Below are 26,574 nucleotides of genomic sequence, written 5' to 3' on the forward strand. Positions count from 1 at the left end.
CATGTGCAACCATTTCTTTAAAGTATAGATAGATCTAGAAATCAAACTGCTTGCTGGGCGTTAATACAGAACCTGGCACAGAACTGGCATTCCCTAAAAGTGAGTGAAACCTAGCCTAGCCTACCCTAGTTTTATTTATTTATTTTATAGATTGATTGACTGATTGCTGCATTTGGTCTTTGTTCCTGTGCACGGGCTTTCTGTAGTTGCAGTGTGCGGGCTTCTCATTGCGGTGGCTTCTCTTGTTGCCGAGCACAGGCTCTAGGCGTGCGGGCTTCGGTAGTTGTGGCACGTGGGCTCAGTAGTTGTGGCTCACGAGCTCTAGAGCGCAGGCTCAGTAGTTGTGGCACACGGGCTTGGTTGCTCTGTGGCATGTGGGATCTTCCCAGGCCAGGGATGGAACCTGTGTCCCCTGCATTGGCAGGCGGATTCTTAACCACTGCGCCACCAGGGAAGTCCTGCCCTAGTTTTAGAGACACATAAATGAAACCCGATCCTTCTGATCAAGAAAACCAGACAAGTAGGCTAATATTTACAATACAGTATGTTTTCCCTTGTCCTGTCCTATTCAATAAACACTAGGCACATATGGGTAATGAACACTTGGAAATGTGGCTAGGGTGACTGAATTTTTAATTTATTAAAAAAATTTTTGGGGGGGCCTCACCACGCAGCTTGTGGGATCTTAGTTCCCCGACCTGGGATTGAACCCATTCCCCCCTGCAGTAGAAGCACAGAATCCTAACCACTGGACCGCCAGGGAATTCCCTGAATTTCTAATTTAATTAGAAAAACGGAGGCAGTGTAAATTCTTTCCACTGAACACAACTTAAGTGTTTTGGTAGGACTACATCTCATTTTAACTGAAAATTTAGCATCAGAATTGAAACATGCTTTAAGTTTAAAATATATACCGGATTTCTGAAGACTCTAAAAAAGTGTGTATATAGAATATATATATATATTATATACACACTCTGTTTTTAGAGAAAATATCAATAGATTTTATGTTGAGATTGAAAAATGCTTAAATAGTATTTTAGATGTATTGGGTCAAATAAAACATTTGATCTCATCTGCTCTTTTTACTCTTTTAAATATGGCCAGTAGGAAGTCAAGATTACATATATGGATATTATTTCTCTTGGACAGCACTGCTCTAAGACTAACTCCAAATACGGTGTCTCATCCCAATGAATATGCCTGATACACGTTGGAACCTCAGGAAAGCAATGCATGCTGAGCCTCACCTGTGGCAAGAAAAGGCTCTATATATTGTAAAGCAAAGAGCTTTACAGATACCCTTTGTATCAAGCTGATACAAAGGGTATCAGCGCTTCCTGCCAAAACACGGTCCTATCCGTTTACTCATCTTCATGTAAACCTGGTGAATCAGGTGTTGTTAACCTTTCCGAGCTTAAGTTTTCTTAACGATAAAAGGTGGATCAGTGACTGCTATTTCCCAACTCTTTGGCCTTGAAGTCAGTTTCTGCCCCTCCCCTATTCTAGTCACACTATAGCCAGCCCTGAAGTCCAGGCCGATACAAATCCCCCTTCAGGCTTCTGCTGCCTTCTCTGATTGCTACTCCCTTAAATAACTAGCCAAAGGTGACAAGTTGTTAGACTAGATCTATAGGATTAGAGGATGACTCATCTCAACTCAGATACTAAATAAGCCAAATTGGTGAATTTCAGCAATTCCTATCATCTCCTCTTTATCTTTTCCTTAGGGTTTGCCAATATTCAACTGAAGTCTAAGGCTCTTCTTTTTTGGACTCCTTGGGTGCTGGGAATGAGATGAGGGACTGAATGCCCCTCTCCAAATATCCTCATACTCTTTCTTCTGAAGTATGTGTAGAATCAGATTTAAACAATCAATGGTATTTGGATAGATGGCATTGGCCATGCAATTACACTCAAATGGCCCAGCAGGCTCACTGACTACTTGGAAACTCTTCCACCCAAGCCCCACTTAGTTGAGAGGCTACACATGGAGGGCAGGACCCACACACATTCTCTGATGACACTGACCATGGCATGAAAATTGCCACTGCTGCCCAAACCAGCATCTCATCTCTTGTGAATGTAAGCCAAAGCAAAACAAAGTTACCTGGCCTCATTTCAGAGTACGCTTAGTTAACCAGCAGTGCATCAAATTCAAAATATACCTTTATGGAATTCAAAGCACCTGTATTATGTAGAATGATGCCTTTATGTGGTTCAGAAATATATCACACAAGACAGGCTGTGTAATTAATAGCCAACTTGCTTAACATTTGAAATGAAAGAACAGAGAAAATTTTATAGTTGCTTTATTTAACAAAATTTATGCCAACTTCTCTATCTATATACATACGTGTTTCAAAATCAGAGCAGCAGACACACAAACTGTTAATGCAGGACTTTTTAATAATGCTTAAAACATGTTATGCAATGTTTTGTTTTCTGCTCATACTGACGTTAACAGATTCAAAAATTATTCCGAAGGCTGAGTGGCATCACGTCTTCATTTTCTGGGGTGGCTTAAGAAAGAGGGATGGAACTTTTGAGGGTTAATACATTGTGTTCAGTTTAGCTTAACCAAGAGCACTTGGCCCATGAGTGGGGCTCACAAAGTGTTTTGGATTGGGGATAAAAACTTGAGTAAAACAGAATCTATTTTGAGTATACTTTTTTAAAAAAAATTCACTGTCATATCATAAATATAACAATGTTGTCTCATTTCTTATCCCCCAAAGAAAACCTATTTTAAAAAATAAGTTAGAAATGATTTTAGTAGTAAGTACTATGAGTAACATTTACTGAGTAGAGACGCTTCAAAATCAAGGTAAGAAAGAGTAGACAAATACTCAACGCAGTTCTGCCCCTACCTTCTCCAATTTTGTTCGTTTCATGACATTAAGCTACATGTTAACAAGCTATTTTCTAAAGTTCTTTATATAGGGAAGACAGCCAGTTTTTGCTTTCTCATTTTTTTTTTTTTATGACTTCCAGGAGCCCTCTGAATTCCTTACAAAGTACTGTAGTTCTGGAAATCTCAAAAAGCCTAGCTACATATTCTACTCACAAAATTTTCCTCTGTACAAGTACGTAAGCTGAGTTTTAGGTAATACTTGAAAAACAGTTGATGCTGCAAAGCGTAAATGTTTCATGTTGACACTTAACACTCTGACCTGATTCATGGTTATCTTTCCTGAAAGATCATGGTCTAGCCTTTCAGGAAAGATGCTACTAAGCAGTGAGGTATAGAAGGAGAAAAATAATAAAGCACAGCCTTTTCTTCGCCTCTCAACACCTTAAGAGCCTTCTTTCATGATGGGGGCTGGGGTGGGGAGTGAATAACAGATCTATGCATGGATAAAACTTAAGAATGCTCTCCTTTATGTACTGAAGCGGTACACACAATCCATTTCCCAGAAAGCACCATCTAGAAATGCACCGGGACTAAATACTGTACTGCAATGATCCACCGGGGTTTCTACTCCCATTTGTTCATATAAATCAGACCCATCACTTACTGTGCTTTCATTTTCTAAAAATGAGATCAGACCATTATAAAAATGTACTTCCAAAATAAATTATTTCTAGAATATAAAATGTTTTATATTTTTCCAGCCCACATAACTTCATTATAAAATAGGAAATCAGAAAATTAGCTACTGCAAGTTTTCATATGGTAAAAAATATGTGTACACATATATATATATATACACATATAAAAAAACCCAAGTTTTAAATTTCAATAAAAACTAACCAATTAATCAACTTAATGATCATGTATTAAACTATACACAAGCCATGTTGAATATCTGTAATGAGAACCAACTACAAAGAATTACAATCTGATGTATCAGAGGATAATCTAAGACTTTCCCACGTGGAAAGAAAAATCAGGAAGTCTCTTAACTGACTACCCAACACAACAGAAATCTCACTCACGCCTTTCTCAGATTTAGTAACAGCCCCCAGTTTCATTCGCTGCCCTCAATTCCCTAAGGAAGGAGTCTTTAAAAGGGAGGAAAACACGTGAGTTGGGGCTGCCTTGTAGCTGTGCTGTGTGTGCTCTGCGTTATGGTCGGTTCCCCGCTGCGTGGGCAAGGGAGGCCTAGAATCCAGCCTGAGCTGCTTTTGTCAAGCCATCCATCTGCCCAAGCAGCCGCAATGGTGCAGAGGGTGGGCTTTTTTCTAGTGCACATGAAGGTGCTGTGGAGACCAGTACCAGTCCTGACTCCTGCTGGTGGAGGGGTAGCTGGAGTGTTCTCGGAGCTGCTTCCCAATGGAAGGTGAGCAACAGGGAAAGCCTGACTGTGGCTGAGATAAATTAGAAGCAGGTTGGTAGCACTGATGAAAACCAGGGACAGTGTTCCTATAAGTTTAACAGAGGTGGTGGGAGGTGTTCATTTTGTTGATTCTTGCCTGTTTTTAGTATTTTCATCCGGGAAAACCTTAAGGGGTCTCAAGCAAGGGAAAGGGACAGGTGAGCAGGGAAGCTATCTCATTTCACAGGAGGGCCTGTTCAGAAAACCCACCAAGGGAGAGCAGGATAAGACCTGGCAGGGGTGGGGAACAGTGTCTGTGATCCACTGGTGATGAAGGAAGAAAGAAAACAGTGTCCAAGTTCCACCCGTGGTCTGCGATGAGTTCCCAAATGAAAACTGAGAGTCTCATTAAAGCTGCAACTTTCATCACAATCCTATCTATCTATCTTGATTTGTCTCCCCAAACTTTATCTCTGTTGAAAGATGCCTGTTCATTCACATTTTAAATTGATGACTTACTTGACTTTTGTGAGAGTGGTAAGGGCAAACAGGAGATAATTTTAGATATTCTCCCTCTGTGACCCTTTCTTCTCCTTTTCTCCTTTTTTTTTTCCCCCCAAAAGGGACATTCCCTCCCCAGCTGTCATAAATCAAGGTATTTAAAAAGAAAGCAAAAGCCTGAAAATGTTCCTTTCTTCCCCTAACAACACCTGCTGTTGTAGTAAATTCAGGCCAACCTTTGGAATTATTCTTTAAAAGGGTCAACAAAAGCCCAACTCTCTGTGCTACAGAGAACACTTAGCAACACTGCAGAGTGGGTGAGGGATTTAAAAGGGACACTTTTCTATAATCAAACTTAAGATAACTAACAAAGTAGAAAATATACTTTCCATTATGTACCAAATATTCAGGAGATGAGTTAATGCAAAAAAAAAAAAAAAAAAAAAGTGGATGTGTACACCAAGACCTGGGTTTAATTCTTCAGTAGCATTTTGTTATATAAAGAGCATGTGTAAAACATTCTAAACTTGCCTCTCCCAATGGATTAAAATGATTTTTGTCTATGCAGAAAAAGGTTGCTGACCAAAGGGAAGTCTCAGATCCCACTGAAAATCTGTTCAAAGTTTCCCTTCGCCCCAGACAAATGCACACACGTGAATTTGTGTGCACTTCCTCGGGGGCCACAGACACCTTCTGATGTCCAGTCACCAGGCTCAGACGCCAGGCTCTCCACATTCCCAGGAAGACCTGAAGACTGAACCAACCTCCCATCCCTGCAGTCTGTATTATCCTACAGACTCAGGGAGGGACACAAAACCAAACAAACCAAACCAGAATCAATTAAAAGTAAGAAAAACAATTTTCTTCCAAGAGCAATTTTTCACTTATTTGCCCTTGGAAGAAAGAACATCCCAATCTCTAGTTGCTTCTATTAAATGCCGTTGGCCATGACTCATCCACTCTTCCTGGTCTTCGTAGAGCCGTCCACAAAACCAGCACTTAAATATACACTGTGATGAGTCATCGGGCAAGGAGTCCACCACCTGGTAGTTGTTTTTATGAACTTTTTTAAGTTTCATTTTCAACATCATTTGCCTTTTTATCTGATTGGCTTCCTCCGCATTCTGGTAGGTCAGCCGGACATGATGCCGCCTGATGCCTAACTGACACCTAGTCCTCTCTGATAGGACCACTTTGAGGACGTTGCCTTTGTACTTGTTTATTACCTTCATCACATTGGATACTTCTGGTGAGTCGACATCAGGATGGTTTAACACGATGACAGGCTGGTTCCGACGGGGGCATTTTATCAACTGGTCTGGTTTAGCTGCTATCAGTCGAAGTTGTCTTGCAACCTGAAAAATGGAAGGATCCTTGAAACAGCGGCTGGGATCAGCCTGAATTTTGCTTTTCTTCTTGGATGAGCTGACTTGTTTGGTTTTATTTTTACTTACAGGAAGACTTCTGGAAAACAGTTTCCCTTGCTTACTTATTTCACCGCTTCCTTGCTGTCCATGCAGGAGTCCAGTTTTTTTAAGCATGGTGCTACAATTTGCACTCTCTTTTCTTGATTTAGCCCAAAGAGATAGATCATGATTCTGGGACATGTCTACTGGCCCACTTTCACTTGTCGAAGACTGTAAGTCCAAGTCTGTCTGTTTCACTGGGCAGAACGGAATGGGTTTTATTAACTGTGTCTCACTGCAGGGGATGCTGACAGGTGCTTCACATGTAGCCTCTATAACGTGGGAATTCTCAGAGGAATTAAGAACCCTCAGCACAGCCCCCTTCGGGATCAATACTGGAGGAGCCAAATGTGGCTTCCTGGCTACTCCGCTCTCGCTTTTCCCACTGCTGCCTTCTACAAGATGCGGATATATCTGCTGATGAGTAAGCTGTCCATTAATACCAACTTCAGCCTGAGGTTTCGGGAGAGTACCCGCAGAATAGCCAGTGCTGGTAAATGACACGTTAATTTCCTGAATACCTTCAGAGGCAGCTTTGGAAGTGACCTTAGATGCCTTCCCTACAGAACGACGATGTACATTACTTGCAGCCAAAGATGAAGGCTTGCCACAGGATTCAATTAACTGGGCTATCTTTCTGCGCAAGAGTTCAATTGACTTTATTTTGGACGTTGAACTATTCCACTTAACGCCCTCAGGGACGTTTTCGGATCCAGAGCTCAGAGAAAACACTGATGAGATGACTGGGCCTTCGAAGGAGTCATTAGCCTTTACAGAATTCTTTAAATCCAAAGGTTTATCCCCAGACTGTTGAGGTCTGATTCCATCTTCTCCCGTTACGTTTATGTGTACATACTCACTTTTATGTTGAGAGGAAATCTGGCCAGTATTTGAAACTGCCTTGTGTTCCTGTGTCTGGTTATCTTTCAGCTTCCTATTAGGGGGAGCCATTTTTACAGGAAAACTGATCTCATTTCTAGATTCCACGTCCTTTTTACTTAGGGGCAGTGAGTCCTTTTCTCCAGAGAAGGAAATGGTTGCAGGCGATGCAGCAAGAGGAAATAACTGCTGTGAGTCACTGTGCAAATTTCTTCTATCTTCAGTAAAAGAAAAGGCAGCTTTATATGGAAAAGAGTTTGACGTAGTTCCAAGACCACTTAAAATACCATTTTTTATTAGAGATGATGGAGAATGACCTTTTAAGGCAATGGAAGGAAGGGCAGTTCTTTGTGGATATGTATAACCTTTTTTCTGCAAACTCTCAACTCTATCAGGGTTGAGAAAGGATCCTCCACCACTGCACACGCTAGAATTTGAGGTGAAAAAGTCATAAGACCTTACCCACTTCACGTTTTTAAGTTGTTTCTGAACTGACGATTGAAGGTTATTGATGCCTGCAAGTTTTCCAACATTCCCTTGGATCATCAGTGACTTTGTTTGTTCTGCAGAAGCCATTTTTTCCTGTTTGCCTGAATCTTTCTCTTTAGTCACATGTTCAGAATTACCTCCATCACCCCCACCAGCGGCAAGGCAATTACTTTCTTCCAGAGGAAACAGTTTCAGCACAAGCTGCTGTGTTCCATTGACAACCTTCACATCTATCAACTGGGCTAAACAGTTTGCAGGGATGATTAGTTCCGCTGGTGCCACAACCGTTAATGGCATTCCCGGCTGAACAGGCTCCTTTGCAGGGGATAACACTTCCACCTCCACACTTTTGTTCTCCAACAGGTTGACTTCATTGGGCTCTGACAGCGTCACTTTGTTTGGAATGCACACGACATCTTTTTGGTACTCCTTTGATTCAGGTAATAACATTATGTTGTGCATTCTGTCTTTATTTGAATGGAGGGAGAACGCTGAAAGCTGATCTGACAAGTTATTTTGAAACGCAGTCCTTGGACTGGAAGCTTTTAAAAGCTCTGGGTTTTGCTTGGAGGCACTGATTCTTTTTGGCTCCAGCTTGGCAATGGTTTTGGGCAGCCGTTTTCCACCAGCCTTCTCGTGGACTCTCTTCCTGTGTTTGACAATGTAGTCATTTCTAATAGCACCATAGTCACAGTACTCACACTGATAAGGGAAAATGCCTGTGTGTTTCACCAAGTGCCTCTGAAACTCCCCTTTAGTGTAGGAAATGTAGCTGCAGTGAGAACAAATGAATTTAATCTCTTCATGTTGAAGTGTGTGCTTTTTGTACTGCAGAGGGTCCTTCGTGGAAAATCGACATTTATCACAGTAGTATTTGCCTGGCTTAAAGTTCCTTACCCTAAATTTGTTACTGACAGAACTTGAGATGGTTTCTGGTTTATTTCCTATGTGAGTAGCACTGTGATTATTCACAAAATGGAAATGGGGAGGGGCCACACCTAGGCTGCATTGGAAGCAAACATATTTGTCCTCCTTTTGGCTTTGGCCAGTATCCTTTTTCAGATCCTGAAGCGGAATCTTGTACACACTTTTACACTTTACGCATGTGGCAACGGTCATTGTGGCAGCCTCTGCCTCAGAGACTTGATACAAAAGAGTCTGAGCTTCTTGTCTATCTGGGCGAGTCGCTCGATTAGCATTAGGCTGTTTGGGCGACAGGGTCGAGGAACTGTGTCCGTCATCCACTTGTGTAGTCCATAACTGCTGTCCACTATCCTTCATCTTCTTCATTTGCATTTCTAAAAAGAGGCCATTGAAATCCAGAAAGACATGATAAAACTCTTAGGAAGCATCCTTCAGTATACTTTGTAGCTGGCTTCCCAGGAACGTATTATCTTTTTTCACAAACCACCAGAGTAGGTCATGATCCCAAAATATGACTGTTTCCAATTCTCTGATATTCCAGGCAACACTAAAGGGGAAAAAAAGATATCACAAAGCATCATTAATACATGAACTTAAGGTTTAGCTAACGTATTTCCAAATTTACCCTAATATTTCAGTGATCTTGGGGATTTTATGCTAAATCTTGACCTACTATCTTGGAACACAGTACAACAGAACTGGCAAATAACCAGCCTAAACTGAAAACATTTTCAAACTCCGCCCCTCTAAAAGTCATTACTTTAGGCCAACCATAAACACAGATACACTGGGGTAATCATGGAAGTCATTCAGAATAGCCTTTGCTGAGTGAGTTATTTTTAAGGGTCACTGAGAGCATTCTAGCAACTTCACAGGTATAATTTCAAAACAGCCTCACTAAAACCTTAGGAGGCTGGCATTTTAGTTTCTAAACACACAAGTTAACCAGTGGTAGAGCCAGGGCTCCGGCTCAGGTGTCCATTTGTTTCTATGTTATGGGGTGGATCCCAACTCTCTCTCTCATGTGCCCCATTTGCTTTCACAAGTGGTAAGAAGACAATACTATCCTGACAATACTAGGTAGACAAATACTTATTCCTTCAACATCTTACTGAGCATCTATCAGGTGTCAGGCACTGTTCTAGGCGCTACAGGGCAGTGACCAGAAGCAAGTCCGTCCCTCCCCTCACAATGGTACAGAGAGGGGAGACAAACTGTATATTTATTTGGCAGATGGTGGCAAGTGACTGGGGAAAACGAACCATAAAGCCAGGCAAGGGGGACAGGGCGTAACTATGTGATGAAGTTGTAGGGCTGGGGCGTGGAGAGTCAGGAAAGGCCTCAAGAGAAGCTGATGTTGGAGCAGAGACCTCGGGGCAGCCTGGGAGGAGGGTGTTTCAAGCTGAGGGAGGGGGGAGCTCTGTGGGAAGTGGGCCTGGAGCACTTGAGTGACTGCAAGGAGGCTGAGGCTGGGGGGCAATGAGCAAGAAAGGGCGGAGGGTACTGGTCAGGGGAAGATCTATGGTGCAGCATCGTAAGGATGTGGCTTCTCCCCACGTGAGGAGGAGACCCGGGGAGAGCCTGGAGCAGCAGAACATGACATGATCTGATCTATATTCCAGCCACTGCCTCCGGCTGCTACAGGGACCGGAGTCTCAGAGGGTGAAACCATGGCAGCAAGGACACAGGGGAGGGAGGAAGGCGGCCTGGAATGCAGCTCCTGTTTTCTAGAGCCAATACCACAATATGCGTAATGCAGTGATTTTTACATAAAAATAGGTAATTATTTGTAACTATGCATTCTTTTTTCAGAATACACAGAACTAAACAGTCCCAGTTTGGGACCTGCTAAAAGCCTTTCTTTTATGACCTTAAAAAAACCACTTTCAACCTGTTGAGCCTCAGTTTTTTCATCTGGCAATAAGAATTACGGATACTTATCCAACCTCTTCCACAGTCCTGCCATGACGACTAAAACGCTAAAGAATACAAGACAACACTTTTAAAATTTTAAAACACTTCCCTGAATGTCAAGAGGCGCACAGAGGCCTCAGTAAGTGCTTGTTCAACGATGGGCAGCGATACGAATGGGAATTAGCAGCTTCCTTCTGGCACCCTGCTAACAGGCCAAGAGCTGTACAAAGTAAGTCTGAAAGGCCGACCTGGGGGAGCAGAAGGTCTTGCTGTGGGGTGGAGAGAAACAATTATTGCGTATCCAGATCTAGCATACAACCTGCCTTTAAAAACATTTTTGGAAAGCACCGTAAGAACGTACCACATTGATGACAATCTTTATTTTCTTTTGCAGTAGTATCTTTTCCTATTTTGCTTTTGCAAAAGACAGTTGCCTCCTTTCAAAAACAACTCCCAGCATGCAATCACAAGCACCTAGGGACACAATCAGACTTGCCCCACCCCAAGTGTGTATGTAATACACACCAAGCGGGCAGAGGCCTGTGGGGTTGCAAGGTGCAAACCTATCCCCTCAATGTTCAAACACACACCTATGCAGGGGGACTGTGCACAGGACAGGACACGTGGATGCCTCAAACTGCAAACTGACAGGCATGGGCAAAGACAAGGACAGTCATTTTCCTCTGTACTCCTGGTACATATACAGCAGGCAGAGCTTTCAAATGAGTCACTGGGAGAAGCTGACGCACTTCACTTCCTGGATTTGTAAACTGGCTTTAGTGAAAGGAGACAGAAGTGATACCCAGAACTCCTGCACTAATGAAGTGACCTCAAGCCAGCCACCCATTTGTATCTGCTCACTCATCTGTGCTCACACAGATGAATGCTTAGCCCTGAAGTTGCAGACTTTTTATCATCTACAAATGCTGCTACTGTCAACATGTTCAAGTTGGCATCTCCGTCCTGCTAAAATAGAAGCAGCAATGGCTGCAGCCAGAGCCTAAGAAAACCACTGGCCCAAGGAATGCAGAGGCTGAAAAGAAGCTTTAAGGGGATCTGGTCCAGTGGTTCCTGAATCTGGAGGAGCTGCAGAATCAGAGCTAAAATAGACATTCTTGGGCTTCATCCCAAAGCTCATGAATCTTAGTGGGAGAGGGAAGGAGAAGAGACATTTATGGTTTGTAAAAGGACTCCATATAATTCTGATGAAAAGCCAGCATCAGAAATCACTGGTTGAAACTTCCAGCAACATTTCAATCCTTTAAAACATCTTCATCAGTTGGTCATGCAGTTGATGCTCTAATACTACCATGAGCCAAACTCCTTCTCTCTTCAGGCAGCTAATTTTATTTTCACATAGTTATTACTGGCCAGAATTTACCCTTAAATAAAACTGAAACCAACCTTCTTATAACTTCCTTATATCCTGACCTTGGAGCTACAAACAACTTAATCCCTGATAGACCAGTCATTAACCTGCTCCCTTCCTGTCTCAATTCTGTTCACAAGAGGTGCGTATCAGCCGATATGTACATATCTGATCTACCAGCCTCATAATCCTGAGGGAGAAGAAGAGAAGAGGAAGAAGAAGAAGAGAAAAGAAGGAAGAGAAGAAGAGGTAAGAAGGGAAAGAGGGAGGGAGGGAAAAAGAAAAGAGGAGGAGGAAAGAAAAGAAAGTAACTTACTTGCCTGGTACAACCTGCTTACCAACTCTTTTAAAAAAAATCACAAAAGGCAGTTTTGCCATTTTCTCTCCAAATCCTTTTAAAACTTGGAGGTGTCGTTCCTCCTGGAACTGAAGACTTGAAATCTCAGACTGAACGATAAAATCACATACCTTAGCAAGAAGAGGAGAGCATCGTGCTGGAGGAGAGTTCTCTCTAGAGAACTAACCAAGCCCGCTTGGTGCCTCAGTAATGCAGAAGCCTCCTGGTGGTGCTTCTGCAAAACCATCTCAGCAGTTATTTTGAATTAGGAATCCACAGAAGCAAGTGTCAATATGAAGCGTGAGGCTGTGATTAGCAAATGCAGTTTAATGGGGAGGCAAGACACTAGGCCATGACCCAATTACGTCACCTGTTTGAAAGTGCCTTCTTGGCTTTTAAACCATTCTCAAAATAACGCATGTTTCTACCTTGGTACTTCCCTCCGTCCAGGTGACAAAGATGTCAGGCTTCTTCAAAACAAGCAGACAAAGGTCTCTTTGGCCACTGCCACATATGGAGCTAGTTGTGGGCGAAAAAGATCTCAGATGTAGCACCCCAAGACAGCGGTAAATGGACGCAGTGGCACAGAAGAACTCAGATGGCTTTGATGTTGGCATCTATACTTGGACACTCCTGAGGCTACACTAAGCACACCTGAGTAAATGGGCTCCCAAGACCTTGTTCCTTCCATACACCTTTCTCTCCCTGGTTCACATTCATGTACAACCACCTGTGAAGCTGGGTCCTCTTGGCAGATTACTGTCCAGTGGACTGATGACCAAGGATTACATGAAACACTGTAGATAAAGGGCCGTGTGTGTGGCAAGCGCTGGGGGCACTAATCAATCAGGATTAACACCAGTGTCGGTGATCACCTACCTTCCACACTCACAACACCTGTTACAAAACCTCTGCATCTGACCTCCTAGAACTAGAGACGTACATTTTTTAAAGTTCATTTAGGAAGGTTCTCGAAAACACAGAAAATACTTATTATTATTAATTCTGGACACAATAATAAAATAGCTACTTAATGTTAAGTTGTCTGCTTTTAAACAGCAAAAAATGAGCTTTTTAACGCAGAATTATCTCCAGCATCAGACAAAGGCGGCTTCCACACACAGAGAGGAGGGGCACAATGTGTGACAAGTGTGCTTCCTCTAGACTGAGTCTTGTCTTTTCTGGGGAAAAAGCCTAAGGGCAGCATCCACTACTGGTGGGTTTTCCTTCTGCCTCTGAGCTCACCTGGACTGGTTTCTTAAAAATTTATCATGGGGACAGATGGAGAAAAACAGTTTGTTGGAAACCAGTGACATTTAGGGCTATAAAAATCATGAAGGTTGTGTAAGTTTTTATTAAAAAGGAAGCATTTGACTTCTAAATACCGAAAACAAGTGCTCAACAGAATCAGAAGAGCAATAAGCAGGAAAATAGTGTTTAAAGCTACAGATCGCGGAGTCAGATTACAGGGTTTCAGATCCCAGTCCCATTGCCTTCTAGATGTCTGACCTGGAGCAAACCGCCTGAATCCTCACCTGTAAACCAGACAATAACAGCACCTACCTCACAAGGTTGTCATGAGGATTAAATGGGACAGTGTGACTATAAGTGCTTATATAAGTTACTTACACATAAAACTATTAAGAGTATTCTTCTCCCTTTTTTATGAAGAAAATAGAATAATGCCTATCACACAAATAGTCCAAGGGGCTAAAATACAGGCTTCTTTGCTGCCTGGGAATTGCTTTTTCTGGAATACACAGTGACTCTCATTTTATGATTTTAATTATAGTTGCTTGGCTGTACAGCCTAAAAGATAGTTTACCTCTAGGGCCAAACCATCCACCTTGCCTTAGTGGCAAAGGGGTCAACAGGTGATTATAATCACCATGGAAAAGATGCTTTAACTACAAGAGTGCTCATTACAACTTAGGTTTACATATAATCTATTGATAGTTACCGAACGACCTTTTCCTCTCCAAGCCCGGTTGAACTGTGAATTATCCCTGTAGCAAATGAATGTTGTCCCCACACCAGATGTTAATGAGAAAAGTTTTAAAAAAGTGGCTGGACAATTAAATCATGTGCATGCTACATGGATCATCACATACAGCTTTTGTCCATGAGAGATGCCCAGCAAACTCAGCAAATTTTAGTTGACTGACTGTATCTTTTGGACATCGAAGCAAATTTAGGAAGCTCTTCCAGAAATCTTTTCATTGTGGCTTCTACCATATCCACGGCTAGGGCAGGAATGTATAGCTGCTCCACCCATGAGGAGCAGAGGGAAAATGGAGTTGGCAGGTTTAAACTCTGATTCTGCCCCTTATTTGCTGGGTCCTTAAGCAAGTGATTTCTCTCTACTTATCGTCAGGAAAGGAAATAGGCTTTAATATCATCAAACTTGGAGGGTAATCAGGAGAAGCAAACTAGGATCATGCATGCAAAGCACTCAGTCTGGTGGCACACGCACTCCAAAATTCTCTCTGCTCCTTTTGTCTATTTAGCCACAGATAGCAAAGGCTAGTCTAACTAACGTTTCCCAGTAACCAATATTTTAAAACATTCTACCCCTAAATGACCATTAGCATGTAAACGAGTGATACCTGATCAGTGAAACAATGCAACATTAGGTGTGTAAACTGCCAACATTTCTCCAGTTAAGTTAGTATTTAAGAAACGGTTGCCTCACTCAGCAAGAACTTTTCCAGACAATTACAAAGAATCAGAATTGAACTGAATGGTAAATAGATCTAAACAATGAAAAACATCAATGAAGTATTTTCTTTTTGCTAATCTATCTTGCACTTGAAATGACTGAACTGAAAACTGATGGCCATCTTGATGGCAAAAAATACTTCCAAATGTTGCTGACAAATGTGCACCTTTGAGATCTTAGATTTCCTTCTGAAACCAAGTGTAATGCTTGCAGCACACAAAGAGGCAAGAAGGCTGAACAAGAGCCCCTGTTCTGATTCCTCAGCCTTCCAGATGAAAAGTGCAATAGAGTGAAAAGAGCAATCACCTTGGGGTCTCAGGAGCAAGGTTTGAAACCTAGGTTTCTGACTTAGAAGCCGTGTCATTCTGGACTCAACCTCTTTGAGCCTGAGTTTCCTCACTTGTAAAATGGGAATAATGCCTGATTTACATGGCTGATGTGAGGAAATGGTATAATGCAGCTAGCAGGTAGCCTTATGCTCGGCAGGCAAACTACATGTTTTGACAACAAATAAGTCAACATATTTCTGTTTAAGATTCCTTCCAATGTAGAAGAGTCCAGTAATCCCAGAGAAGCAGAATCTTAGTTTAACAAACGAGCCTAATGAGATAAAGGTCTCTCTGGCTGAGTGCTCTGGCTGGAGGTGAGGATCTTCTCTCCCACCCTCCAGTCTACAAAGGGAGTTACCTTGGGACTGAATGACACTGCTGAGCACGTGAACTGGAGCTACACCAGAGAACAAAGGAAGTTGTTATTATAGCTTTTTTTTTAATAGTTTAAATAAGAGACAACATTTCTAAAGAAAGAATATGACTAGTGCTAGAGTTTTCAAAGTCTAAAACGTACAGTTCTATACATGGAAAAAAATTTAAGAGGCAAATATGCACTTGTTAGCATTTTTGAAAAAAGGTAAAAACAAGGTAGTACTACAAAAAACAATATTACAAAATTCTATGTTATTAAACATACCTAGTAACTTCAGGTCTCTAAAGGTGATAAAAATGAAGGACAAATGTGTCTTTGTACTCCCCCCCACTTTTGCCTTAAAATCAAAATTTTGTAGAAGAAATGGAGCGAGAGTTTAATAACTATAATTAAACAAAGAAGAATTGAGATAATTCTAAATCAGTGATTCTTAACCTTGGCTGAATTAAGGTAATCAACTTACCATAATATGTTCAGGATGTTAGACTTATTTAAAGAGGTCCCTATGATGTTTAGTCACCCTCCTGCACAGAGAATTTACCCGGGGAGCTTTAAAAATAATGATGCCTGGGCTCCACTGTGTTGGGTAGAAGGCTTTGGGAGTTTTAAAAGCTTCCCAGGTGGTTCTAATGTGCAGCCAAGGTTGAGAATCACCACCGGACATTACAGGTAGAGAGGAGCATATGGGGGAATGGCCAGGGTCATTATCAGCACTCCGGTGCAATCTTTTATATACCAATCCAATCCACCCTTGGGTGCCTGGAGGGGAGGCAAGGCCACTGCCTTGAACTGTAATGGTGTGAGCAGGCAGGGAGACTCTGGCTCCTACCCTTGCTTATTAGCCATTTGACCTTGGAAACATCATCACTGATGCTGTCTGTGGAGTGTGTAAGGGCAGTAACCACTGCAGATTCTTGGAAACTGAAATGCGCCTGGCATGGTGTGAGTACAATGGGCATGAGCCAGGGCTGTTTACCCGACACCCACCGCAGGCTGCTGTCTCTAAGGAGTGTGATCAGGAGATGGAGAGAGGGGAACGGGTGGTTTCAGTAAAGTGGTAAATGCTACACTAGTGACCTGATGGGGATGCTCTCAGTGGCTGGCTGCGTTGCCAATCCTGGAGCACCGTGGCCCAAGTCAGGTGGAAGGGGTGTGTGAGAAGGCAGATTCATACATTACATCCATTACTCCTCAAAGTACCAATTACCTCCAATTACCTGCTTCTTGTAAGATCTGGAGATACTGTGGCTTTTCTGAGGTCATGGAGTTGGTCAGCTGGCATCTAGACTAAATTCTGTGTTTTCTGCTACCCTGCTGTGTGAGGGCTGTGAACTGCAGTCATAGTTGGGAACTGTTCTTACTGCCTGCCCGGAGCCATTGAGCTGCTGATTGAGTCAAAAGCACGGAGAGTCCCGTGGGCTCTTCCTTCTCTTCTCAGGCACCGAGTCCCAGCCGGTGTCAACCTCAGGCCCTGGCATAGGCTTCTACGCTCAGAACCCCGGGAGGCAGCAAGGCAGCGCACAAAGGGCCCTGCAACAGAAGCCAGACACTTGGGTTTAAGTGTTGGGCCCGTGTAGCCTTGGTTTCTTCATGCACTTTTCTAGAAAATAAGGGGAATGAGCCCCCCAAAGTGCTTCTCAAGCAAGGGAGCTTAGAAAGAAAAGGGAAGAAAAGGCTTCCCAGGACTCAGGTGAATGAATGAATCAGATTGTCCTTTTCCTGGGGTGGGCTCAGGGCCTGTGCCTTAAATTCTTCGCAGGTGATTCTGAGGCCTCCCCACTCCCCACCCTATGATGAGAATGTCTCCATCTGGGGGGCTCTAGCCACTTTCACTCCCAGGATGGAACATGGAGATTGTAGCTGGCCAAGTCTGAATATGTGAACAAAGAAAATGCAGTCTATGCCTGGCAGCTTGAGAACAATCAAGACTGAGAAACATCACCGGTGAGGACCCTGTTTATCACAGTCAACAGCACAGGGCTTGGTCACACAAGGCACTCAATGAGCACTGGCTGAATGGAGTCAGTGAATGAAAGAAACATCAGCCTTCCTGGCGACAATAACAATGTTCTTTTTTTTCCTCTTAAACTGGTCCAGATCCCCTTCCTTTAAAGCAAATAGACCAGTAGACAGATGTGTGTTTTTTAATTGCCATTACTAGATTTTTAAAAATCAGGGAGGAGGCCCAATAAATAAAATAATGCCCTCCTTTGTCTGTTTTCACAACGCACCTTACAATGAATGTTTAACAGCACAACAAAACTGGATACCTACAAGTGTTATTTTACAAGGCTATGTTAGATCCAAGATTAAGAAAGAAAAACAAATTTAAAAAATGCACCCTAGGTTAAAGATAACGTCGATATAACTTAAAAAAGCCAACATTTGTATTCTACCTAAATAGACTATATTGGGATATTGGTTTTTAAATCGCCCATTGCTGGGCCAGTATCTCCTGCTGTGCACACACTCAGGGGTTGGAATGAACTTTGCATACCTGACTCAGACAGAGATAAAGAAATACATTCCGATTCTCTCTGCTCTTTTATAGGAAGTGCTGCCTGCTCCTGGAGACCACGGTTTTCTCACTCTTGGTGACTTCAATTCTAAGCTTAAGGGATAATGTTTAAGGGATCCAACACAACAGTTGAGCTGTGTAGACGTTTGTTTTTAATCAGGACACAGTGCTCAGTATTTCACTTTCTAATTTTTCATGTTAGGTTGATCAACTGTTCATTATCCCAGTTTTTAAAATCCAGCGTATTTTCACGGGATACACGGAATAACCAACATATACACAGGAATTTAAGTGTTTTCTTTCATTCTCTCTTTTGGCTTTCCCTTTCCGATTTAGGCATTTTCATTCTTTTGCACCCTGCGTGGTGTCCTGGCCTCAAACTGCCCAAGGACCCCAAGGCAACAAGATAAAAGGGCAGCTGAGATGGGGGAGATCCCACAAAGAGTGACATCAGCATTTAGAACCGAGTCACACCTTCATCTTTATCCTCCCTTTACACCCTCACCAGCAAAAGATGGACAAGCCCATCCCCGGGCACATGCCCCAAAACTCCCAAGGAAAGACAATGCCAGTCTGGTTTTCAAGTTTATTGTTGGCACACACACCGACGGTACACGTTATCCAAGGCCGTCCACGTCTCACAGCGAGGCTGCTAGGAAGGGAAGGCGCAAATACAGTGGGTTTACAGCCTCGTCCCCAGGGGTCGTCCGGGCCCCTTCCAGGGGTCGCAGGGGTTTCTTCTAACCACTGAAAACCGGACCACGTCAACGCTGACCTCCGAGGCCCGCAGGAGGCTTTAAAAATGGCCTCCTGACGACACTTCCTGCTCGGAGCCGACCGGTAGGAACTCTCCCAGGAGATGCATCATTTAAAACGCTGGGGGCGGGCGGAGGAGGCCGGGCTCGGCGGCTCCACACTGGCAGTCCCGCAGCCCGGACGCCGCCGCCCAGGGTCGCGACCCGGCGCATTCGGGGCGAGCCTACAGGGTCGCGGCCGCGGCACAAAGGCGGTCGAGCGGGGGTCGCCGGCTGCGCACCCGCCGCCACCCCCGGACCCCGAGGTCCGTACTCCCTGTCCCCGGCCCGGCGAGAGCCCCCTGCCGGGCGTCCTCCCCCCACCCCCGCCCGGCGCCCCCTCCCCTCCCCTCCAGGCCGCCGCCCTCTCTTCCGCACCCAGCCCGGGGCCCGCTGCCGAGACCCGTCTTGCCCCGGGGCCTCCTGCCAAGACGCCGGCCGGCGGCTCGGGCACGCGGGGCCGAGCCCCGCACCACCCGGCCCCGGCTGCCTGCCCGGCGCGGCCTCGTCCTGTCCTTGCCCCGCACGGCTCCGCACCACCCCTCCGCACCCCGGCCCCGCCCGGCCCCGCCTGCCCCGCGCACGCGGACCCGGCACCCTAGTCCTCCCACTCAGCAACTCACCGAGCCGGGTCCGGGTCCCGGGAAGGGGCGTCTACACCGCCGGCCGCAGGCCACAGCTGCCGCCTCCGCGGCCGCCCGCTGTAGGTCCCTACTCGGGGGGCGGAGCCTGGCGGCGCCGCGCGTGCGCATTGTGTGTACAGAGGCTCGGCTGGAGCGCAGCTGGCGCCCGAGGTCCCTAAAGCTGCGCCCGCCCTCACCAGGTTTCAGCGCGGCGCGGAGCCCAAGACCCAGCCGAGCCCTGGTCCTGGACTCAGAGCTCGCCCGAACGCGTCCACATCCACTGCGCACAATGTCCATGCCTGGCCTGGATGTCCGCAAGCTCCGGAGCCTCCCTGCAAAAGAACTGATTCCGCTTACATTGTTGGCCCAGCAGAGCGGTGGTGGGCCCCTGCTGTGTGTCAGCGCTGGGTCCAAGCGGAGGGGGGTCTTTGCTCCCTGCCCTTGTGGAGCTTAAAGTCCAGGAGCAGAAAAGGAGCTCAGATCTCCAGCGTCCAAATTCTTTCTCTTTTGAAAGCAGCAATGAACTAAATGACCTTGAAGACTCAGGTTCGAATCCCAACTCTCCTGACTCCTTTACCTAGCCTGCGCGACCTTGGGCGAGGAAGTCCTCTGACCTCTCGGAGTCTCAATATTTTCACTTTTAAAGGTGGGGGAAGATCAGACCTGAAGTCCAGAGCCTTATTTACCACGTAGGTTGTTTCGAGGGTCAGACAAGACAGTGATTGTGGGAGAACCTGGAGATGGAGTGAGCTTACGTAATGCCACCATTTTCTCTTGCTTCTTGGACTCCAGTACCGTGTGGGGGGGGGAACCACTCCCCCCTGGTCACTTTCGACCTTCCAGAAGGAAAATATACCTAGAATAGACGCCTCCCTAAGGAAAGAAGTGGACTGCATTGCTAGAGTCCCCCTACTCAGTGACTCGGATGCCGCTCCCTACAAAATGCGATTTCTTCCTATTAAGAATAGATTATGGCAGAGGAGAGAAGTTTCTTCAGGAAAAACAGCCGAAAGTTTATTTCAAGGCTCCGGAAGGAGCAAGGCTGGTTTCCAACACCTTCCTGTCGGAGGCCAGAGGTCAGGGTGCATGGACATGGGCCAGATGCAGGAAGGAGATGCAGGGCTGGGACAGTTTTTCAACACGGAGAAGTGGAGTTCAGGATGACAGTGCCAGCCACAGGACCAGCAGTGGACAAAAATGCCCACGACTGAAATAACAAGAGCTGGGCAGAGAGAATGACAACCCAGGGATGGAACACCGACACCAGGTCTAACCCGTGTGCTATGCTGCCGTAGTCATTGCTGACAAGGGCGCTTCCTGGTTCTCTATCTCCTAGGGCTCAGAGAAGCTAGTGGAGCTCTTCTGGGAAAATTACATTTATGTCCAGTTCATAACAGAGAGAATAGAGCAGAGAGTTCAAAGTCACCCTCAAGAGTGCGGTGGGTTTGGGAAGGGCATTGAGAATCTAAAATGGCCACTGCCTGAAAATCTCTGGTGGCAAAATGAGCCAAATCAGAAAAACTGTTAATTTTAAGCGTTAGAAAAATTTTTCTTGAAATTTAGCCCAAATCATTGCCTCTCCGTGTAACATACACTCATGCATTACAGTTCTGCCCTCTTCGGTCACATAGAACTGACAGAAGAGTACCTCTGGATCTCCTGGAAATGCCTCTGGAGTTAGAGCTGGTTATACATTTCGAGCACACACAAGTTGTGAGCTTGCTCCCTAACCTGGCTGAACCTCAGTTTCTCCCATAAAATTCAGTGAAGAATAGGACCTACCTCACAAGCAATTGTCAGCATTAAACAGCAGAAAGCAGATCCAGGCTTAGCATAGTTCTGACAGATTTATATTTCTCAGGAGCCCAATCAGTGAGGTACAATGCTTTGTGGAGGGTCTGGAAATGGGGTGTTTACAGCCTGGAAAAGGGCCAAGCAGGGAGGGATAGAAGCCACTCCTGTAGAAACCCTTGAAGTTGTAGTGTTTCCCCCTAAGTCTTTTGATGCAGGAGAGTTCACCCAGAAATGTTATTTCTGGATGGTCAGCCAGTGCACGTTTCCTATACTTAGGGCTACCCTTCCTGTCTTCTTCCCCATCCTCCAGCTTAGATTGCCTAAATCCCTTTTCAGTGTTCCATGGATCACCCTCTGTTATAGGTTGGGTTATATCCCCTCAAGAGATATTAAAGCCCAGTGAATGGAAATGGGAATTCACACCTGCGAATGCAACCTGATTGGGAAATAGGGTCTTCGCAGAGGTAGTTAAGGTGACATCATTAGGTGGGCCCTAATCCTATAAGATTGGTATCCTTAAAAGAAGAGAAGAGATTCAGAGGAGAAGGTCATATGAAAACAGACACACACAGGGAGAAAAGGGCCAGGTGAAGACAAGCCAAGATTGGGGTTATGCTGCCACAAGCTAATGAATGCCTAGGGCTATCAGAGCTGAAAAAAAAAAAAACCAAGAAAGCATCCTCCATATAGATTGCAGAAGGACCCCGGCCCTGCAGACTGCTAGCCTCCAGAACTGTGATACAATAAATTTGTTTGTTATAGCAGTCCTAAGAAACTAATACAAGCTCCCAGATATGATTGCCTAACATATAGGAGAGAGGAGGGAAGACATGTGAACAAGACCAGGCATTGAGTGTAAGGGCTGGCAGCTTACTTATTCATTCAACAAACATTTGTTGAGTGCCTATTTAGTGCAGGTTCAGGCTACATCTGAGGATAGAGTAAGGAAAAAGATAAGGCTCTGCTTTCTGGGAGCATTCATTTTGTTGGGGGCTGTAGATCTCAAACAGTTAATGGAATATATAATTAATATTAGGGAGTGCTAGAGGCCGGCGGGGGTGAAATAAAACTGGGTGGGGTGACGTGGAAGGGAGTGCAAAGCAAGAGAGAGGATGGTATGAAAGGCTCAATGAAAGAGGCTCTGAAATTGAACTCTAAGCCATGAGTAGGGCCCAGCACAGGAGGATGGAAAAGAGCTTTACACACAGGGAAGAGCATGGGCAAAGACCCTGAGATGGGCACAGGCTGGGGGTGTTTGAGAAAGAAGGAAGGGCAGTGTAGATTTAGATCATCCTAGGCGCTTACAAACCCTGGGATCTAGGGAGCCATTAACTCAGATTCTGCCACTGTCTCAGAGAAAGGTACCTGACCCCATTTTGCCTTGGAAAAGGGCCAGGTCTCTAACAGCCGGGTCAGGAACTTCGTGCTAGTGTTTGAGGAGGAGGGGTGAGGACAAAGACATGTAAATTCCAGGCACATAAAGGCCATGCATAAACAGGAGACCCAAGGAAGCGGCTTTTTTTTGTTTTTGAACATTTTGAAATATTTCAAAAATGTCTAGTAAGTTTCAGCCTTAGTTTTAGTTTGTTCATCTGTTAAAGTGGGACAAAGGCCTCCTTGCCCAAAGTCTCCAAGCGCGAATACCCAAATTCAACTATCCTCCCAGTCCTGGGGCGCAGGGAGTGGAGGCTGCAGAGCCGAATCCCGGTCCCATTACTCATCTGTAACGGCTGTGTGGCATTGGGCAACTTACTGCCGGTCTCTGAGACGCTTTTCTCAACTGTAAGGGAGTAACTGGGGCAACCATTGATGGAGGTTGTCGGGGCGGAGGGCGCCTGGGGTTAGGCTCATATCCCAGCCGCCTCGTGCCTACCTGTGGCGCTGCCTCCTTCCCCAGCGCTGCTGGCTTCCACGGCCTTCGCCGCCGTCTCTGGAGCCGCGGTATACCGCGGTAGGCTAGGCCAGGAGCTGCGAGCAGCGCAACGGTCATGCGCGGTCGGTAGAGCCTTGGGAGGCCGCCAGGACGTCGCCCCCGCCCCGCCCCGCCCCGCCCCGCCCCGCCCCGCCCCGCCCCGCCCCGCCCCGCCCCGCCCCGCCCCGCCCCGCCCCGCCCCGCCCCGCCCCGCCCCGCCCCGCCCCGCCCGCCAGCGCCCCGTGCTGCAGTACTGCCGGCGGCCTGTGGAGTCGCTGCTCTGTGGCTCCGCATGTGTAGAGCTCTACCCCGCGCTGGCGCACGGGCGGCCCAGCGCTCTGCAGGCCGTCGGGGAAGTAGCCCGGGAGCCTCCGGACCGCGGACCGCCCTTCCCCCTGACCCCACTCCTGAGAGAATCGCGCTGTGCTGCTTTGCTTTTGTTTCTTTAGTGTCGCGGGAGTGGGAGCGTCAGCGTCGAGGGCTGGACTAGATCTCCGAGGACTCGATGTAGCGCTAGGCGCCGGCCTTAGTGAGGCCTCCCTTGAGTTCTCCCGACAGAAGTTTGCAGCAATCGCAACGTTTGCATTTAAACAAATGCAAATGTCGCCCTGGAAGATCCAGAATGCCTCGGGGTTAAAGGCATTCCTGATGAGCCCTCCACCCCCCACATTTTGTTAGACTTACAAATAGATAAGTGTGCGCCGCCGCCTCTGGGCCGTAAGTCCCACCAGGACACGCGTGCCGGGTGTTTTGCAGATTGTTGAGGCACCGGGATAAAGCACAGTGCCAGGCACAAAACAGGCCCGTCTTCCAACACGAGGCTGGGTGGAGTCGTCAGCGTCCCCGGCCTAGATCAGCCCTAGGCAAAGCAAGGTGCAGAGGCGGGCTGGTCCCTAGGGGAGGGGATGGGTACAGAAAGGGAGGGGGGGCAGGTGAGAAACGTTCAGAGCAATCGGACAGGGCTGCAGTGTCCGAGCGGGTGACCCGCGGAACAGGGTAAAGGAATTCTGGTGGGCTGTACTCTCAGACTCAGCGCATGGTCGCTTGTGGCTCAGGCTGCGTTCTAGCCAGACGCAGTAGACGCCCGGAGTTTCAAAAAGGATAGGGGTGGAGGATGAGCTCACCATACTGCAGCATCCAGAGTGCTGCTTCCACAAAGCAGATGGGGTCGAGTCACTCCTCAGCTGCAGAGTTCTTGCGGGACCCTCCAGTCCTGCACAGCCTCCAGCAGCATCTCTTACCCGCTCCTCAGGCTCTGCTGTCAGCCACACGGGCTCCCTCCCTCTGCACAGCTGATGCACCTGCCTCTCCTGTCTCAAGGCCCTTGCCCCGTTCCCTCTGCCTGCCACGTCTCTCATCTCTCTCGTTTCAACTCAAAAACCACCTTTCTAACAATTTCATCTCACAGGACTGTAATTTCCCCTCACTCTGTCACATCTCTGTGTTTTATGTTCTTCATAATGAACTGAAATTACTTTTTATTCATTTACTTGAGTCTTTTCATTCTCCTCCACTACAAAATAAGTTATTGTCTGTCTCGTTCACTCTTGTATTCTCAGTGCCCAAGGTGGAGACCCTGGCACTTAACAGGCACCCACGATAGTTGAGTGATTATTTATTAATTCAAGAGGAAAAAACTGTGGTCTGAGTGACCAGAGCATGAAAGCAGACTTAGAATCCTCAGGTCCGAGAGTATTGACACTTAATTACGAATCCACTCTTTCATCTCTAAATTTTCTCATCTGGGAAAATTATGGGGATAATAATAGTATCTGCTTCATATGAGAATGAGATGAGTTAGTTAACTTTTGTAAAAAACTTTAAACGATGTTCATATTGAGAGGCATAGATAATTTGGCTATTGCATCAAGTAGGATAAGCTAGGTTACATTCTAGTAATAACCCCCAAATCTCAGTGGCTTAAAAAGACGAAGGTTTATTTTTCACTTATACTATATAACCATCTTCAATTAGCTGAGGACTCGGCTCCCTGACATCTTTAGTCCACAAACCAGGCTGACAAAGCAGCCGCCAGATGATGTGTCGTCAGTTGTCAAAACAGGAGAAGGAAAGCTTGGCTTACCCGAGCACTGACTCGTAAAACTTCCAACCGGAGGTGGCAAATGACATTCACTCACATTTAATTGGCCAAAGCAAGTCACATGACCGCACCTAGCTGCAAGAGACAGAGGAGGGCTATTCTACCATGCGCCTCGGGGAACTGGAAATATTTTCTAGACAATAATAGCTATTATTATTACTGTTGCTGTTATTCATTCCTGAAGTATGCTTACTAAAACACGTGGGGTCCATATGCATCGCAAGTGACAAAACTCTGGGAAGGCTCAGCTTACGTATGGATTTTTTTTTTTTTCTTGTTCTTGTATATAGCCTCAAACTCTTGCTGTCTAAGAAATGTGTGGGTGGCAGGTGTTTTGAGATCCACTTGTTCACAAAATTTGGATGGTACTGGATGGTACTGGATGGTAAGACCCATGAGAACAAAACATCATTTTTATTTTGCTCACCTTTGGATACTGAGAATACAAGTATGGAGGTTATAGTACCCAGAATTTATCTTTCCATTTTATCCAGGAACCCTGTAGAGAAAAATCTGGACCATTCATTGATTTAACAAACAAGTTAAACTGGGTGGAAACATTACTCCAAAGACGACTGGAACTAGAAATCCTCTTGGGGAAAAACTGTCTTTTTTTAGGGAAAGTAAAATTCTAGATCTTGACTTTGGGACCTCACTTTCCACACCTAAAGCTGAGAGTTGATTTCTTATGCAGAATGGTGTCACTACCAGGAATTCGAGGTCCTGAAGACTTGAGAGAAAAGATCAGCGAGTGAGAAGGGGTGAAGATGGGAGAATTTACCCTAAGATGCCTTGTGACCTGTGATCAATTCCCAGGAGTTGGATGGTCACAGACTTTAAGATTACAATCAGTGTTTTTCACTGTTTCATGTAAACTTCCTCTGTTGTCCTGACTCTTTAGGAAAAGTCTGATACACACAACTCAGCATTCATGGTTATGTTGGAAGCTGCCAGTTTTCTTCCAATGTCTGCTTTCTTCTTCTTTCTTACAAAAAGCCTACTTTTAGCTGGGCATGTAAACCTGTAGCCTTTTATAAGCTCCTTTCCTTAGGAGTACTCTATAAAGCATTCATAGGCAGCGCACTGGCACTTGCCATCAGTTTAAGATCACAACGGTAGCAGAGTCTTCTAGTTGTTTCCTTTTTTTTTCTTAGTAATAAGCCTCTTCCAATTTCTTTCCTCTCAAAAGAAAGATTAAATTTCCAAGTCTTGCTTGTAGGTAGGTATGATCATGTCACTAGGTTCTAGTCACGGAAAAGCAAGTAGAACT

The 26,574-nt window shown here is 45.5% G+C and overlaps 1 protein-coding gene and 1 long non-coding RNA gene across 3 annotated transcripts; one reads left to right on the forward strand and one right to left on the reverse strand.

Moving 5' to 3' along the window:
* Positions 1 to 2,296: 2,296 nt before the first annotated feature.
* ZNF518B (zinc finger protein 518B) lies at positions 2,297 to 23,265 on the reverse strand. Of its 2 annotated transcripts, none has more exons than XM_032632425.1 (2): positions 23,165 to 23,265; positions 2,297 to 9,065 (listed from the first exon to the last, which is right to left on the reverse strand). In XM_032632425.1, exon 2 carries the CDS (start codon positions 8,888 to 8,890, stop codon positions 5,645 to 5,647), a length of 3,246 nt encoding a protein of 1,081 aa, XP_032488316.1. In that variant the 5' UTR covers positions 8,891 to 9,065; positions 23,165 to 23,265; the 3' UTR covers positions 2,297 to 5,644. The 2 variants fall into 2 exon arrangements, with proteins under 2 accessions (XP_032488316.1, XP_032488317.1); XM_032632426.1 differs by lacking the exon at positions 23,165 to 23,265 and adding an exon at positions 19,498 to 19,600.
* On the forward strand, positions 10,332 to 13,727 carry LOC116754151. Its single transcript, XR_004349967.1, has 3 exons — positions 10,332 to 10,661; positions 11,942 to 12,050; positions 12,589 to 13,727. It is a non-coding gene; the product is annotated as an uncharacterized LOC116754151 (long non-coding RNA).
* Positions 23,266 to 26,574: the final 3,309 nt, after the last annotated feature.

Source organism: Phocoena sinus, chromosome 5 (genome assembly GCF_008692025.1).
Source record: "Phocoena sinus isolate mPhoSin1 chromosome 5, mPhoSin1.pri, whole genome shotgun sequence".
Lineage (NCBI taxonomy): Eukaryota > Metazoa > Chordata > Mammalia > Artiodactyla > Phocoenidae > Phocoena > Phocoena sinus.

Coding starts and splice junctions, on each gene's coding strand:
- ZNF518B (XM_032632425.1), bottom strand. CDS start 8,890: ATGCAAATGAAGAAGATGAAGGATAGTGGACAGCAGTTATGGACTACA.